Raw genomic sequence first — 14,296 nt, forward strand, 5'->3', positions numbered from 1 at the left:
ACGCTCCGTTTGAGTGAAAGTGACGTGCCACGTTGTGCATGCCATCAAATGAAACCCAGGGAAGAACAACCACCCACACAATGGTGTCACAGTAGACATCCAAACAAATAACTTGATGCTAATTGACTCATCAGAAGTACTGAGAATGTAACTCGAGTCTTACTGATTGATGGAAACAAAGCCTTTGTAGTCGTCCCCCCCCCCCCCCCCCCCCTCCCACATGGAGACGTTCGTTACGTGTTCACATATGATGAATTAATTCATTTTCCCACCTCTCCCTGCGCTCTCTACCTGAGGCTATATATGCTGGATATATTTAATCATAGCAATCTGGCTGTCAGATGATATTCCTGAAACTAGGCCTCCGTAACTGTTCAGGGGTCAGATGTTTGTGTCCTCAGGTCCTCTTATGACAGAACATCTTGACTGGTGGTTAGCAGTGTGTTTGACATTTGAAGGACTAATCCCTTCCAGGTCCAGCATAGCTGCGGGGTTCTTTTAGAACAGGGGTGCCCACAGTTTTCAGCTTGCGAGCTACTTATAAGATGACCAGGTCAGAAAGATCTACCGGGGTGGCGGCGAACGTAATTTGTTGAGCGGGGGGGGGGGGGGGGGGGGGGGGGGGGGGGGGTGGGTGGCGGCGAACGTAATTTGTTGAGTGGATCGCGATCGACGTAATGAGCACCCCTGTTTTAGAAGATACCACATCACGTCTCCCCTGTGCTCCCACTGTGTAATTATTGTTTTTGGCTGTGTTTTTAGCCGAACCAGCGTTTTATTCACATATTTAATTAATGGTCCTGGACAGCTTATAGACGGTTGGAGTCGACCCCATAATAACAAACGCTCTCTCTGCACTTCTGTGTCTTCTCTTCATCTGTGTCTTCTCTTCATCTGTTGTGACAGTTTCGCTCCGTTCTTCGGTCCGTTCTTCCCTCCTGTCTTCATCCCTCTTATTAATCATCTATCCGTGTTGCGGCGGAACAGAAGCAGCAGTGCGATGGCGGCTGACCTATCCGTCGAAACGCTGACAGGCCTCTTAATGAGCTCTCTGTTAGAGATGTTAATTATGCGCGACGGCTGTAGTCTCTTGCTCGTCACCTCGATGGCCTCATTTCTGCCGCGACCCCGGCAGTGCGCGGTGAATAATTTAGTAGCAGTCAGTCATAAAGCACCTTTAATTGTTTTGCGTGTTTACATAACTAATTATAAATCATTCGGATGTCTCGTCAGGGTCCTCAGCCGAAGTAATTATCCGCGTATCCAGATAATATTGTAGGTAAGCAACGCAATGCAGTGTTGGACGGGGTTTTTTATTATTATTATTAATGCTGTGCATATTTGGCAGCCGTTTAGGTGATCGTGGAATCCCACCGGAATTTCCCGCACAGAACGAGATTGAATTTATTTACTTGTTAATTTAGCTAATGTGCCACCTCATCACTACAGTCTTTAGTAGATCCTTAGTTACTGTAGAAGCTAAATTTAATAAGCGATCTATTTTAGTAACTTTTTTTTGCCTTCTTTATGTACAGCTTACAGCGCGTGAGTGGGGATAGAAATAAATAGATATAGGAACATTATTCATCCATTACAGCTATATGAGAAGGACTTGTGGTGTACAGTTATATCTGTAACCCATTCATCATTTTAAATGTATTTAAAGACTAAGGAACGAAATGCAGTGATTTCAGAAGTAGATCGATCTGTTTACGAGACAAACCAGATGGAGCTAATAAAATGAAGATGGTTACAAAGTTATGGGATGATGGTTTACTGTGCAACAAGGCCTCAAACTCTTGCTGGACTGTGTTCTGGACAGCACAGCCTCTCATACTTGCATACATACTGTGTGTGTGTGTGTGTGTGTGTGTGTGTGTGTGTGTGTTTTATGTCAGGTCTTTTCACACTGCGTGTCCCAAAGGAGAAGGCAGGACATCATTTTGAGGGCCTGCAGATGCTAACCAGTCTCTTGGCCCCCAAAGGTTCCCGCTCGGCCAAGGCCCTGGTGGAGGACGTGGGTAGGTTAGAATCCCAGCTCTGTCCTCTGTGTCTCCCACTCTTACTCTCACCTCCCTGGTGTTTCACTCGGTCCCTCTCGTTTTTGAAGGGGCATGTGGTGGGAGTGAGGCAGGCCAGGAGGAGGAAGATGAAGACGAGGATTTTGACTGGCAGGTAGAGCAAGAGATGTATGTGGAATCCTCAGAGGAAGACCTGCAGAAGCTACAGAAATATGGCTTTGGAAACCTGAGGACCGGGGTCTTCTCCAGGCTGCAGGTAATGGATAAAAAATGGAACAGGTGGATGTGGGTGGAGACGTCATGCTCTTCCATAGCGCCCTGCTTTGAGGCTGACGCTCGTCAGCCAGGTGAGGTTCTGGTGTCACTTCACGGTTTCTTGCTCTCGGCCATTCAGGAAGAACTGTCGGACGTCATCGACGTAGACGACCCGGAACGCTCCACCCCGGCCACGCGGAGGCGCAATCGCTTGGCCGAGGAGACCTCCGTATTTTGCGCCGACCATTATCTGTGAGTGTGCCGTCGTGCGTGGGGATTCTTCCGTGATGACGCGTTCTGTGGGAGCTCCTGCTCTTTCTGGGCTTATTCACGTGTTCGTTCTGGATCTTGTGTTTGGCTAAACTGTCCAAAACAAAAAAGACTGAACTGTGGCTTCTAATGGTCGCTCCATGTTTCACACAGCGCTTTGTGTGGTTCAGTGGGTCTCCCGAGTGTGGGGGTTGAGTGTGGGGTTTTCACCTTTCACTCACTGAGAGCATCTGGGGTTTCTTTGTGAGGAGCTCGTCGCTCTCCTATCTCTGACCTCCTGGTTTGAGTCGTGTTGCCTCAGAAGCGTTTGTTATTCTTATTCCACCAGGTGTGACTTGTATGAGGGCGAAGAGATAAGACAAGTCTGTCTAAACTTCAAGCCATGGTGGAGTGAGGTGGAACCAGCTTCTGACAGCCATTCTGAAACCAGTAAGTCTACTCGGATTTACTGTTTTGTCTTGGTGTAACACGCAGGCTATTATTAATCATAATTTTAGTTTTTCATAATTTTGAAATGAGTTTCACTCGACGTTGAGGGTGTGTTTGGTTTTCAGCTCCTGTGTGTTCACGAAGCAGAAAAAAGAAGCCCTGATCCAAGATCAGATTTTGGCATTTTTCACTATCAATCTCTGAAGCTTATTAATGACTCAAATGGTCAAAAGTATTTTATCAAATGATGTCGCAGTGGACCACAACCATAATACATAACCACATCTCTGTTTATATTTCGATCCTGGTTAAATTTAGTACCTCATGAATGTGATAGCATGTGGTTAAGGGGGACAGCGTATGAGGTTACATTAGGTACCAGAATCAACCAGCAGGTGGCGTCACGTTCCTGAAAAGTCGTGGTGTCGCAGCGTGGGCTTCCGCAGGTCTCCGGACCAAATCACTAATGACAGACTGATTTATTGACTCGTATGGAAATGCAAGTTCTTCAGTTTTTGTGGTCAGTTTATATTACTTAGCCCGGAGCTGAGTCAGAGAAACGTGGGCTGTGCTGGTTGCAGTGTTAGATTGCAGTGTTAGACTGCAGAGTCATCTTGCGCAGAGATGTACCATGATTCATCTGGCTATTTTAGTCAATGAGGCATCCACACCCTCTCCAACCCACTGCCAGTGTAACACACACACCCCGTCTGTCTCTCTCCCGCCACCCCGTGCTTGTCGCTCGCGGTTAAAATCGATGGGTTTATCTGACACATTTAAAGCCGTGATGCACGGATCACCGGCTCGGGGAGTGTGTGCTTGTGTGCGCGCGCGTGTGTGTCTGGGGGGGGTTAGAGCAGTTAGGCGGCGCTGGGGAGGCAACGCTCAGACGTTTCAATCGCACACTCTCTCTCTCTCCCTCTCTTTGCCTTTAGCAGCCTGTTAATTTCACGAGGCCCCGCGACACACGAACAAATGACACCAAGCTGCAAGTGTATGGCAGAATAAAGGGAGCCAGGGAGAGGATTAAGATGGAGTAGATAGTGGAGAGAGAGAGAGAGAGAGAGAGAGAGAGAGAGAGAGAGAGAGAGAGAGAGAAGAAGGGAGGGGGGGGGCGTTGGAGATCGGTGAATGTGCCTCTGCCAACTGAGCACCTGTCAGTCACCTGCATCAGTAAGTGTCAGTGACTCTTTGATACACTCACTCTGTAGAGGACGACTACTTCACACACACACACACCCCCCTTTGCTCTACGTCTCTTTCACTGCCACACACACACACACAAACATCTTTCAGCACAGCCTCTCAACCTGCACTGACACACAAACACACACACACACACCGTGCGCTGCAGTAATCTTGTCCTCACGTAAAGCCGACTTACTGCGCTCTAATTGCCTGGATTGACAGCTCCAAGGAGCCTGGCTGAGATACAGACATCTTAACGCCGGCCACCACGTCCCGCCACGCCCGCCTCACCGCTCCATCAAACTGTTTGGCTTTAGAAATCCCCGGCCTGCAACATTCTTGTTAAGTCGTAAAATTCAGGTTAATTCACTCTGATGCCTTTTTTTGTTTTCCGTGGTGTTTTGATTGCTTGGCCAGGTCAGAGCGGAAACACGGGCCACTGAGCTCTGACTCCGCCCCCATCGGCCTGTGTGTGACGCAAGAGGGAGCTGACGCTGCTCTGTATTTGACCTTTGACCTTTCTCTCTTAACTTTGACCTTCACAAATAACTCGTCTTGTGCTGTGTGGCTCTGAGTGAGAACTGCATCAGTGTGAACCCTGACCTTTCACTTTCTTCACCTCAGCACGTACCGGGACAGTGAGCCACTCAGCCGTTCAGTGCATCAATCAGTTCAGCTTTCTCCTTCTTTGGGGAGGGGGGGATTCAGACAGTTTGTACGACAACATCCGATTACCCACCGTCAGTTTCTAGGTTTGCAGTTATCGACCATGTTTGGAAGGTGTTCCCCCGTCCTGCTCCAGGGACGCCGGGTAGACGGAGCGCAGCAATCAGAGTGTGTCTCCTTCCTCCTGCAGCACTACATCAAAACTAAACCACACACAACCCCTCCCGCAACAGCCATCTGAAGACCGATGGAAGGAAAACGGCAGCAGATGTTCCAGAAAAATCCAGAGCGCACAGTACTAGCACATTCCTAGAAGAGCACTGATGGGTCCGGACGTCCCGGGTTCCTCACGCCGGCGTCTCGGTGCCGTATCGACTGGCGTCTGGGCTGGTAGCTCTGCTGAGCTTCTGTTCCACAGCTCTCCAGCCAGCGAGTAAACAAATCAGCTGTGTTTGTTTGTTTGCCAGCCGCGACCCCCCCCCCCCCTTCCCCGAGCGTGCCTCAGTGTCCCGCGGCCGCGTCCGGTTTAAAGGCTTCGCTCACACGTCGCTGCTTTTTGCTTGCGCGCTCGCCGTTCGCCACGACAAGGGGAGCCGGACGAGTCCTGGGTCGGGTTAGTCGGGTAAGCGGAGAGATTTGAGTGATGTGTCCATTAGAGGAGCTTGGCTTTTGGCTCGGGTTGTTTGGCTTTTGAAAGGAAAAAAAGAGGCGCTCTCTTTAGAAAACCCTCCAAGGATGAATGTGGAGAACGGAAGCCCCCAGTCCACAGCTGGACTACATTTCCCCAGAAGCCATCCTTCCTGTTGAGTAAAGACTCAAAGAGATGTGTGCTAATATTTACCTGCCCCCCCCCTAAAAAAAACACTTTAAACAAATAACAAACAACTACCACAACACCAGGAAAAAATCCCAAAACCGGGGGTTCGGAATGATTTAAACCCTTAAATGCGTGTGTGGAGTTTCTGAACTCCTTTTCCAGCAGTGTGGTTCTTTGGCGCGAGGAACCTATTAAAACATTCATCATTCCCTGTCATGCTGTGGCCTGGGCTCAGGGTGTGTGTGTGGGAGCTCTGGCCCGTCACGGGGAGGCTGGCTGGACTCGCCTGCTCCCGCCCCACAGGAGAGCCGCCCGGTAGAGAAAACCCACCTCAGGTAGAGAGAGAGAGAGAGAGAGGAGGTCGCAGGGTGGTTGTAGTTGGATGTGGGGGGGGGGGGGGGGAGTCCATGTCGTCATGGTGTAGGAATCCAGCGGCTCCCTGGCCGAGCCAAAGCCCAGCTGCAGCCGGCCGCCTCATTGGAAACATGTGTTGAGTGTATTGTTGCGTGAGGGGGGGTTTGCGTGTGCTTTGTGGTTGGTTGGTTGAGTGTAGGTGTGTGTGTGGGGATGAGTGTATTGTATGGGCACACACGTGTGTGGGGGGGGGGGGGGAGCATATCATATCTGCTCCTTTACTGCCACTGGGGATCGCCTTCGCTACACTCTCCCCCCTCTCCCTCCCTTCCCCTCTCCCTCTCCCCCTCTCTCTCCCCGCTCCCCCTCTCCCTCCCTTCCCCTCTCCCTCTCTCTCTCCTCCCCCCTCCCCCTCTCTCCCCCCCCAGGGTATTATCAAGGCATCAGTCAAACTCGGTCACCTCTGTTTACTCTCTCAGCGCAGTTGCTGGCACAGATGTTAAATGTCTCTGATTCACATACGATTGCATTGTTGACTCCAACTGTGCATGTGTGGGGGGGAGTGCAGGTTTGAGTGTGTGTGGGGGGGAGTGCTGGTTTGAGTGTGGTGCGTGCGGGTGCGGGTTTGAGTGTGTGCGGGTGCGGGTTCGAGTGTGTGTGGGTGCTGGGTTGAGTGTGTGGTGTGTGTGGGTGCGGGTTTGAGTGCGTGTTGGGTGCGGGTTTGAGTGCGTGCGGGTGCGGGTTCGAGTGTGTGTGGGTGCTGGGTTGAGTGTGTGGTGCGTGCGGGTGCGGGTTTGAGTGCGTGTTGGGTGCGGGTGCGGGTTTGAGTGCGTGTGGGTGCTGGGTTGAGTGTGTGGTGTGTGTGGGTGCGGGTTTGAGTGCGTGTTGGGTGCGGGTGCGGGTTTGAGTGCGTGTGAGTGCTGGGTTGAGTGTGTGGTGTGTGTGGTGCGGGTTGAGTGCGTGTTGGGTGCGGGTGTGGGTTTGAGTGCGTGTGAGTGCTGGGTTGAGTGTGTGGTGTGTGTGGGTGCGGGTTTGAGTGCGTGTTGGGTGCGGGTGCGGGTTCGAGTGTGTGTGGGTGCGGGTTTGAGTGTGCGGGTGCGGGTTTAAGTGTGTGTGGGTTCTGGTTTGCATGTGCTTACAGCTAGTCATCAATCTCACAGATTGAATTGCTTTTGATCTGCTGGGATACAACACACACAAACACACACACACACACCATACTGATCCTAATTTATGTACTGGCCTGGAATCTGACCCGGAATCTCTCTCCCTTCCCGTCCACCCGCCCACGTAGCCGTGACCTTCACCGATGAGGAAAAAGAACAAATGAGGAAGTTGCCGACCCGCTCCCACCTGCTGGACCCGGCGACCCGCGGCACCGTTTGGCTGGGCCTGCTGGACGTGCTGCTGGCCTACGTGTACGACGTGCGCACCACGGACGGAGAGCACAACGTGAGCGCTCCCTCACACTCGCACCTGCCGCACGCTCTCGCCAGCGCGCTCATACTTCCTGTCCCCCGTGGCATCAGCTGTTGGGAGTGCGGATCCCACACCTTCACCCCGTTTGCGGAAGCTCCGGGTGTCTCCGACTCTTTTTAAGGCATTCCAGACATCTTTTTGAAAGAATCTTCCAGAAAGGCTGCCACACGTACCCGCAATAAAAATTGATGTGAAATGCGTAAAAATAGTGTTTTCTTCAGGGCTATGCGTTTTAAATCACATGTTTGAAGCGTATGGAGAGAGTGAGCTATAATTCTGGAAAGACCTGGGGTACGGCTACTGTAAACAGACCTGTTGGCCCTGGTCCGAATCTCTGACATATCATAAACATCCCTCAGACATCTGCACTTTAGTTTCCTTCTGGGAGAGCCGGAGAACTACTCAGCGTCCCTCGTGAGATTTCTCTTTTGTAGAAAAACCGAACTCTTAGTAACGGAAGAGTTTGTGTTGGTTTGGGTCCATAGCAAAGCTCTGAATATGAATTCGTCTGAGGCCGTTGTTGGAGGGCAGAGAAGCAAAGGGTCTTGAACGGTTTGTAACTTTTACAATGGTCAGGAGCGTTTACTGTGGTCAGTTTGAGCTGTTTGTGTGTGTGTTGAGTTATATGCCCCGTCTGTGTTGAGGTGTTCTGACCTGGTTCGGCTGTGTTTTGCAGGTGGAGTCTGCGTGGACCATAAGAAAACTGAGTGGAACTCTGAGCTGGCTAGAGGTATGTTGGTCCACACATCCAGGATCTCAACCCCTACGTGTCCCTCAGCAAGGCTGCCAGAGGCCTCCCCAGCACAGACGGCCCCGCACCGCCCCCATCCTCACCGCCCATTCAACCCCCTTCCCCTTTCTTCTCCCCCAATGAAAGGAAGAATGGATGAATTCGGCGTTCTCCAGGGACGTGGCAGGCCGGTAAACGCGCGGCGACAGTTGGGGGGAGGGGCGGCGGGCACGGCCAGCGTGTGACCAACCGCCAGACATTGAGGAACGCTGCTGCAGAATAAAACCGTGAAGTGCAGCGGTGGCGGCCGGGTCCCGCGCGGAAGGTGCTAGGGGTGGCCGCGAGAGCGCTAGGGGGCGCCGCGAGAGCGCTAGGGGGCGTTGCGAGAGTCCAGGCTTTAGAGGCGGTGCCCTGTCCTCCGTTCGACGTAGCATGGGAGTAGAGGTGTGCCAAAAAATCGATTCATATATCAAAAATTGATTCTCATTTACTACGATTCAGAATCGATTTTAAATGTCCCAAAATCGATTCTAAGTCGTGGTGAAGTCTTGCGTTACGTAATTACAAAATTACGCGAGACTTTACGCAGCATGTTCTGGACACACTCATGCGCGGAAAAGGTTCAAAACACATGGAGGAAAGAGATATTCAACCTGTCCGGTCTTCATTTAAGGCAATAATATGGGTTCATTTTGGTTTTTACCGAATGCCGGGGAAGACCGAACTGGACACAATGTAGCTCGTGTGCAAGGCTTGTGTAACGCGGTGAGCACGGGAGCGTTAATATAGAGAAGGGTGAGAAATAATATAGAGAAGGATGGACCCAAGTGCCGGCTCGCAAGAGCAAGACGTTTGACACTCGTCAAATGTATTAGCGAGAGGGAAACGCGCACAGCGACCCAGAACGAACAAACAAAACAACACGGAAGACTCAACGCGCAAGAGAATAAAAAGCAAAACCGTGAGGGCACGGAGTAAATAGAAACAAAAAACCAATGCGGAAAATACAACGTGAGAAAAATAACACTCAACCGTAGTGAGACGGGAGGAAGAAACAAAACAACAACAGTAACTAAAAAACAGCGCAGATAAATGCAACGCGAAAACGAAACCGAAGGACACCAGCAGAAGTAACTGGCAAAAAATGCTGTAGCAAAATAAAACCCTTCCCAAAAATAAAGGCAAAACGGATAGGAAGACATACAGGATTGGGAAAACTTGAGATGGGTCAGGAAGCGACGCATAAGATACTCGAATAAGTAAAGAGAAAGCATAACAGAGAGAGGTGGCGAGACACCATTAAACGATAAGCAATCACAGAGAAAGCAGAGACTGGCTGAGAACGTTCGGTTTAGTCTGGACTGACTCTGGTGCCCCTAGTGACGGCTGGAGGAACTGCATCCGAGCCAGCCCTGACAGCTCGCAAAATGAAGCTCAAGAATTTTGGTAACAACAAAAACCATTTTATTTTACCAAAGCACTTAATTTTTGTTAATTAAATGTGAAAGACACTTAATTTTCTGTATTTGTCGTTCTGTCTTGCAAAGCAGACTGTAGTAGATCATGCAGATTTTATAGACTGAAGCAGACATTTTTATAAATCAAATCGTTTTTTTTGAATCGAAAATCGTTATGAATCGAAAATCGATTTTTTAATTGAATTGTGGCCCCCAAAATCGGAATCGAATCGAATCGTGAGATAGTAAACGATTCCCACCCCTAATGGGGAGCGTCTAAGAGTGGGGGCCGTCGTGGCCTTGGGGTTGGACTGTTTGGCGTCGGGGTGAAGAGTCTGGGCCCTGCGGGAGGAGGTCCGTGTTGCGCTGGGCCTTCATCGGGTAGATAGTGACGTCCTGCACTGGCCGGGCAACACAGGCAGTTGAGCGGCCTGCTCTGGGGGGCCTGCAGGGCACTTTCCCCTAAACCCTGGGTGTGTTTAGGGGCCTGTGACCCCCGTTGACCCCAAAGAAGAGCTTGAATTGCCCTGCGTGGGCCGTCGGTAATGACACCCAGGACTGCAGTATCATCAACAAACCAAAGCTACAACAAAAGCTTAGCAGCACCATCTTGGGTCGGGTCCCTGAGGGAGCCTTTGTTTCAGTTAAGTCTCCTGGTCTGGCAGGTCTACAAAACCTAAAGTCCAAAAACTGTTTGCCATGTAGTTTGGGCCTCGGTAGTTGTGGTCGGCGTTGACCTGACTGTGTTGGGCTCTGAGTTGAAGTCAGAGTGGCGTCGTGTCACCAGTGTTCTGTACGCGGAGTTTAGGAGCTCCCGAGGCCAGCGTGGGCGGGAAGCCGGTTCTGACGCACACCGCCGCGGACCGGAGGGACGAGAGGGCGTGTGGCCCGTGGCCCTGCCGCTTGGCCTCGCTCTCGGAGCTGCGCTCGGCCTCTGCCTTCCTCCTCCGTGACGGGGAGATGGCGGGCCGAACGAATGCGCGTGCAGACAGGAAACGCACGAGCGAACAGGAGGAGGAAGCAGCCGGGGAGCAGAGGAACCGGCCGGAGCGGCAGACGAGGAACTGCTCCTGGGGGTCCGGCGCCGGTCCGGCTCGACCTTTCCAAACCTCCGGTTCCTCGCTGCTGACGGGAACCTCCTCCTCGCCCTGCGCGGTCCGGCCCGAGCGGCTCCCAAGCTTAGTCAGCTATCGACCCCGCGCGCGGCTGACTAAGACGGCAGGTTGTAGAATCACACAAAGGGATCCTATTCTCGCAGCGCTTAAATGGATTTTATTGGGTAAAATAAAATGCGTAGCCAAGGTCTGCGGTGTGTGTGTCGGGAGTCTCGGTGGGAGGAGGTGTTAACACATCTACGCGCCGTCAAAACAGAAAGTAGGTTGGGTGAGAATTGGGTAAATGGATGGGCTGTTTTTCGCACGTGTGTGTGCGCGTGTGTGTGTGTGTGTGTGTGAGAGAGAGAGAGAGAGAGCGCGCGCGTTGTGGGCTTATGAAGTGGAACAGGTGTTTGTTTGTACCTGACAGGCACACAGATGGAGCGTCTGAGACGCTTCCCCTCATGATTATTCCTGGAGTAAGAGACAGACAGGGAGGGAGAGAGGGAGACAGGTAGGCAGAAAGGGCCTGAGGGGGAGTGAGACAGACAGGCAGAGAGATGGAGAGAGGGAGACAGACAGACAGGCAGAAAGGGCCTGAGGGGGAGTGAGACAGACAGGCAGAGAGATGGAGAGAGGGAGACAGACAGACAGGCAGAAAGGGCCTGAGGGGGAGTGAGACAGACAGGCAGAGAGATGGAGAGAGGAAGACAGACAGGCAGGCAGAAGGCAGGGACATAAATGCTGAGAATAGATGGTCTTATGTGGCGGGATGGCTGGCAGTCCTGCTGTAAGTCTGAGCATGAGCGTGACTGGGTGGGGGGGGTGAGAGACTGTGTGTGTGTGTGTGTGTGTGTGTGTGTGTGTGTGTGTGTGTGTGTGTGTGTGTGTGTGTGTGTGTGAGTGTGTGAGCAGCAGCTCCTAATCCCTCCCATTTGCCCGGTGAGTGTGACGGTGAGGGCGGTAACCTGACCCTCCTACACACACACGCCTCAGTCTGCACCAGCACTCCAGCCTGAGAGTGATAATGGAGCCCTGCTAATGACATACTGCAGCTGCCTCACACACACACACTTTCACCCTCTCTGTCTCACACACACTCCCCCTCCCCCTCTCTCTGTCTCTCTCACAAACTTATTCTCTCTGTCTCTATCGCTGTCTCACAAACACACACACGTCTTTCTCTTTCTCACATACACACATCCATCCTGTCTCTCTCTCACCCCTCTCTTCCTCACCTCTATCTCCCCTTATCTCAACAGCTCTCCATCTCTCTCCTGCTTTATTACTCCCTCAATTTCTTTCTTCCTCTCACTGTCAAACAACTCCACCACCTCCTCCCCCACATCCACCCCCCCTCCACCACCTCCTCCCCACTCCACCCCCCCTCCACCACCTCCTCCCCACTCCACCACCACCACCTCCCACTCCACCCCCCCCTCCACCACCTCCTCCTCCTCCTCCACCACCACCTCCCCCTCCACCCCCTCCACCCCCAGCTGACAAACGCCTCTGCCCCGCTGTCCTCTTCACTGTCCTGCTGTATTCCTGCTCTTCCTGGGCCCCGGGGAGCTACACTCTCACCAGCCCACTGGTGGGGGGGGCGGGGCTAAGACATTGAGAGACAAGTGTGAGTTTTCTTCACAACCCCCCCCCCCCCCCAAGGTGAAAGGTCGGGGTGTCTCATCCTGCTCTTTCCAAGGCCTTGACAGGTTTTGCTTCCGTTCTCCAAGAGTCTGTGTGTCTGCTTAGCTGTCCGCTGATGGCCGCTCGTTAGGAGTAATTAGTGTGCTAATTGCTGCAGTTATGAGCTCACTGAGATGGGGGGGTTATTGAAGATTATGACCAGAGCTGTTATTGACCGCTGGAGTGTAATGAACGCTGCTAGGTGAGTGGACGGCAGTGGAGCCGCAGGCTGTAATATAGGTGTGTGTGTGTGTGTGTGTGTGTGTGTGTGTGTGTGTGTGGTGTGTTTCAGACGTATCACTCGGTGCAGGAGGTGCTGGTGTGTTTTGGGCGGAGGGCTCTGTGTTATCCACTGCACCGCCACTTCTTCCTGATCACAGCTGCCCTCAGGGACACCGCACACATTTTACAGTGTGGTAAGTGGCCTCTCTCCCTCCCTCTCTCCCTCCCCCCCTTTCTCCTCTCTCCCTCCCTCTCTCCCTCCCTCTCTCCCTCCCCCTCCCTCCCTCTCTCTCCCTCCCCCCCTTTCTCCTCTCTCCCTCCCCCTCCCTCTATCTCTCCCCCTCCTTCTCTCTCTCCCCCCTCCTTCCCTCTCTCTCTCTCTCTCTCACTCTCCTCCAGTGTTCCCCCACCAGCAGGATTCCATCACAATAAGCCCCTCGAGTGGGTTTTTCAAACAGCACTTGGGGTCGGGTCAGGGGTCAAGACCTCACCATGACCTGTCCTTCACACCCCGAAGTCCGCCTTTCACCTCACCGTTCAGCACTTAATCCCCTAGCGTGGCCATAATGAGCCAATCCCCACCCCCTCCACCCAAACCCCGCCCCCAACCCCACCCCCTCCACCCAACCCCACCCCTCCCCTCTCCTCCTCACTGGCGGAAGCGCATTAACATCCGTTACGCACTTAGTTATTATTGTTTTGTTCTGTAAACGACCCCCAAGAGGTCGACTCGCTGGAGGGGGCCGCGGGTGGAGCGGTGCACCACGGGCGTGCACCATCACCTCCACCCTCCTCCTCCCCCCCACCGGGTAGAGGAGGGGCTGAAGGAAGGAGCCCAGCGCTCGGGCGGAGCAGGAGAGAGACGCCTCGGCCGTGAACGAAGCTCTCGCTGCGAACGCCTGATCCACTTTGATATCTCAGAGAGCAGAGCAATCAAAGCAGCCGCTAGACAAGAGGGAGGGAGAGAGAGAGAGGGGGGGGGGGAGGTGAAGAGAGGGGAGAGAGAGATACTGAGGGAGAGAGAGAGAGAGAGAGGGGGGGAGGAGGTGAAGAGAGGAGAGACAGAGATACTGAGGGAGAGAGAGAGAGAGGGGGAGGAGGTGAAGAGAGGGGAGAGACAGAGATACTGAGGGAGAGAGAGAGAGAGGGGGAGGAGGTGAAGAGAGGGGAGAGACAGAGATACTGAGGAGAGAGAGGCAGCTCTGTGTAAATACATTTAGGATGTGTGCGGTGAGCTTAAACGTCGTGCCCTGATTTTAATGCTGGTAAACGATGGTAATTAAAGGGCTTTTTAGCCGCTGGATTAGCGCCTGACCGCCGCTCATTAGTAGAGCTCCTGGCTTCCTACAGCAGCACACACCTCACTGCTGGAGGTACACACACACACACACATGTACACACACCACACTCTCACCAGCTCCCCTCCACAACACCTCACCACACACACACACACACACACACACACACACACACACACACACACACACACACACACACACACACACTCTCACCAGCTCCCCTCCACAACACCTCACCACACACACACACACACACACACACACACACACACACACACACTCTCACCAGCTCCCCTCCACAACACCTCACCACACACACACACACACACA

General features: G+C 52.7%; 1 protein-coding gene across 1 annotated transcript in view; it reads left to right on the forward strand.

Annotated features, from left to right (window-relative positions):
• shq1 (SHQ1, H/ACA ribonucleoprotein assembly factor) overlaps positions 1 to 14,296 on the forward strand; it is a 21,580-nt gene that overhangs the window by 3,926 nt on the left and 3,358 nt on the right. The window contains exons 4-10 of the mRNA XM_077013691.1: positions 1,899 to 2,021; positions 2,111 to 2,277; positions 2,416 to 2,528; positions 2,875 to 2,975; positions 7,295 to 7,452; positions 8,156 to 8,209; positions 12,739 to 12,862. Coding sequence (XP_076869806.1) covers positions 1,899 to 2,021; positions 2,111 to 2,277; positions 2,416 to 2,528; positions 2,875 to 2,975; positions 7,295 to 7,452; positions 8,156 to 8,209; positions 12,739 to 12,862 — 840 coding nt within the window. The remainder of the gene's footprint in view (positions 1 to 1,898; positions 2,022 to 2,110; positions 2,278 to 2,415; positions 2,529 to 2,874; positions 2,976 to 7,294; positions 7,453 to 8,155; positions 8,210 to 12,738; positions 12,863 to 14,296) is intronic.

Source organism: Brachyhypopomus gauderio, chromosome 8 (assembly GCF_052324685.1).
Source record: "Brachyhypopomus gauderio isolate BG-103 chromosome 8, BGAUD_0.2, whole genome shotgun sequence".
In the NCBI taxonomy this organism is placed as follows: domain Eukaryota; kingdom Metazoa; phylum Chordata; class Actinopteri; order Gymnotiformes; family Hypopomidae; genus Brachyhypopomus; species Brachyhypopomus gauderio.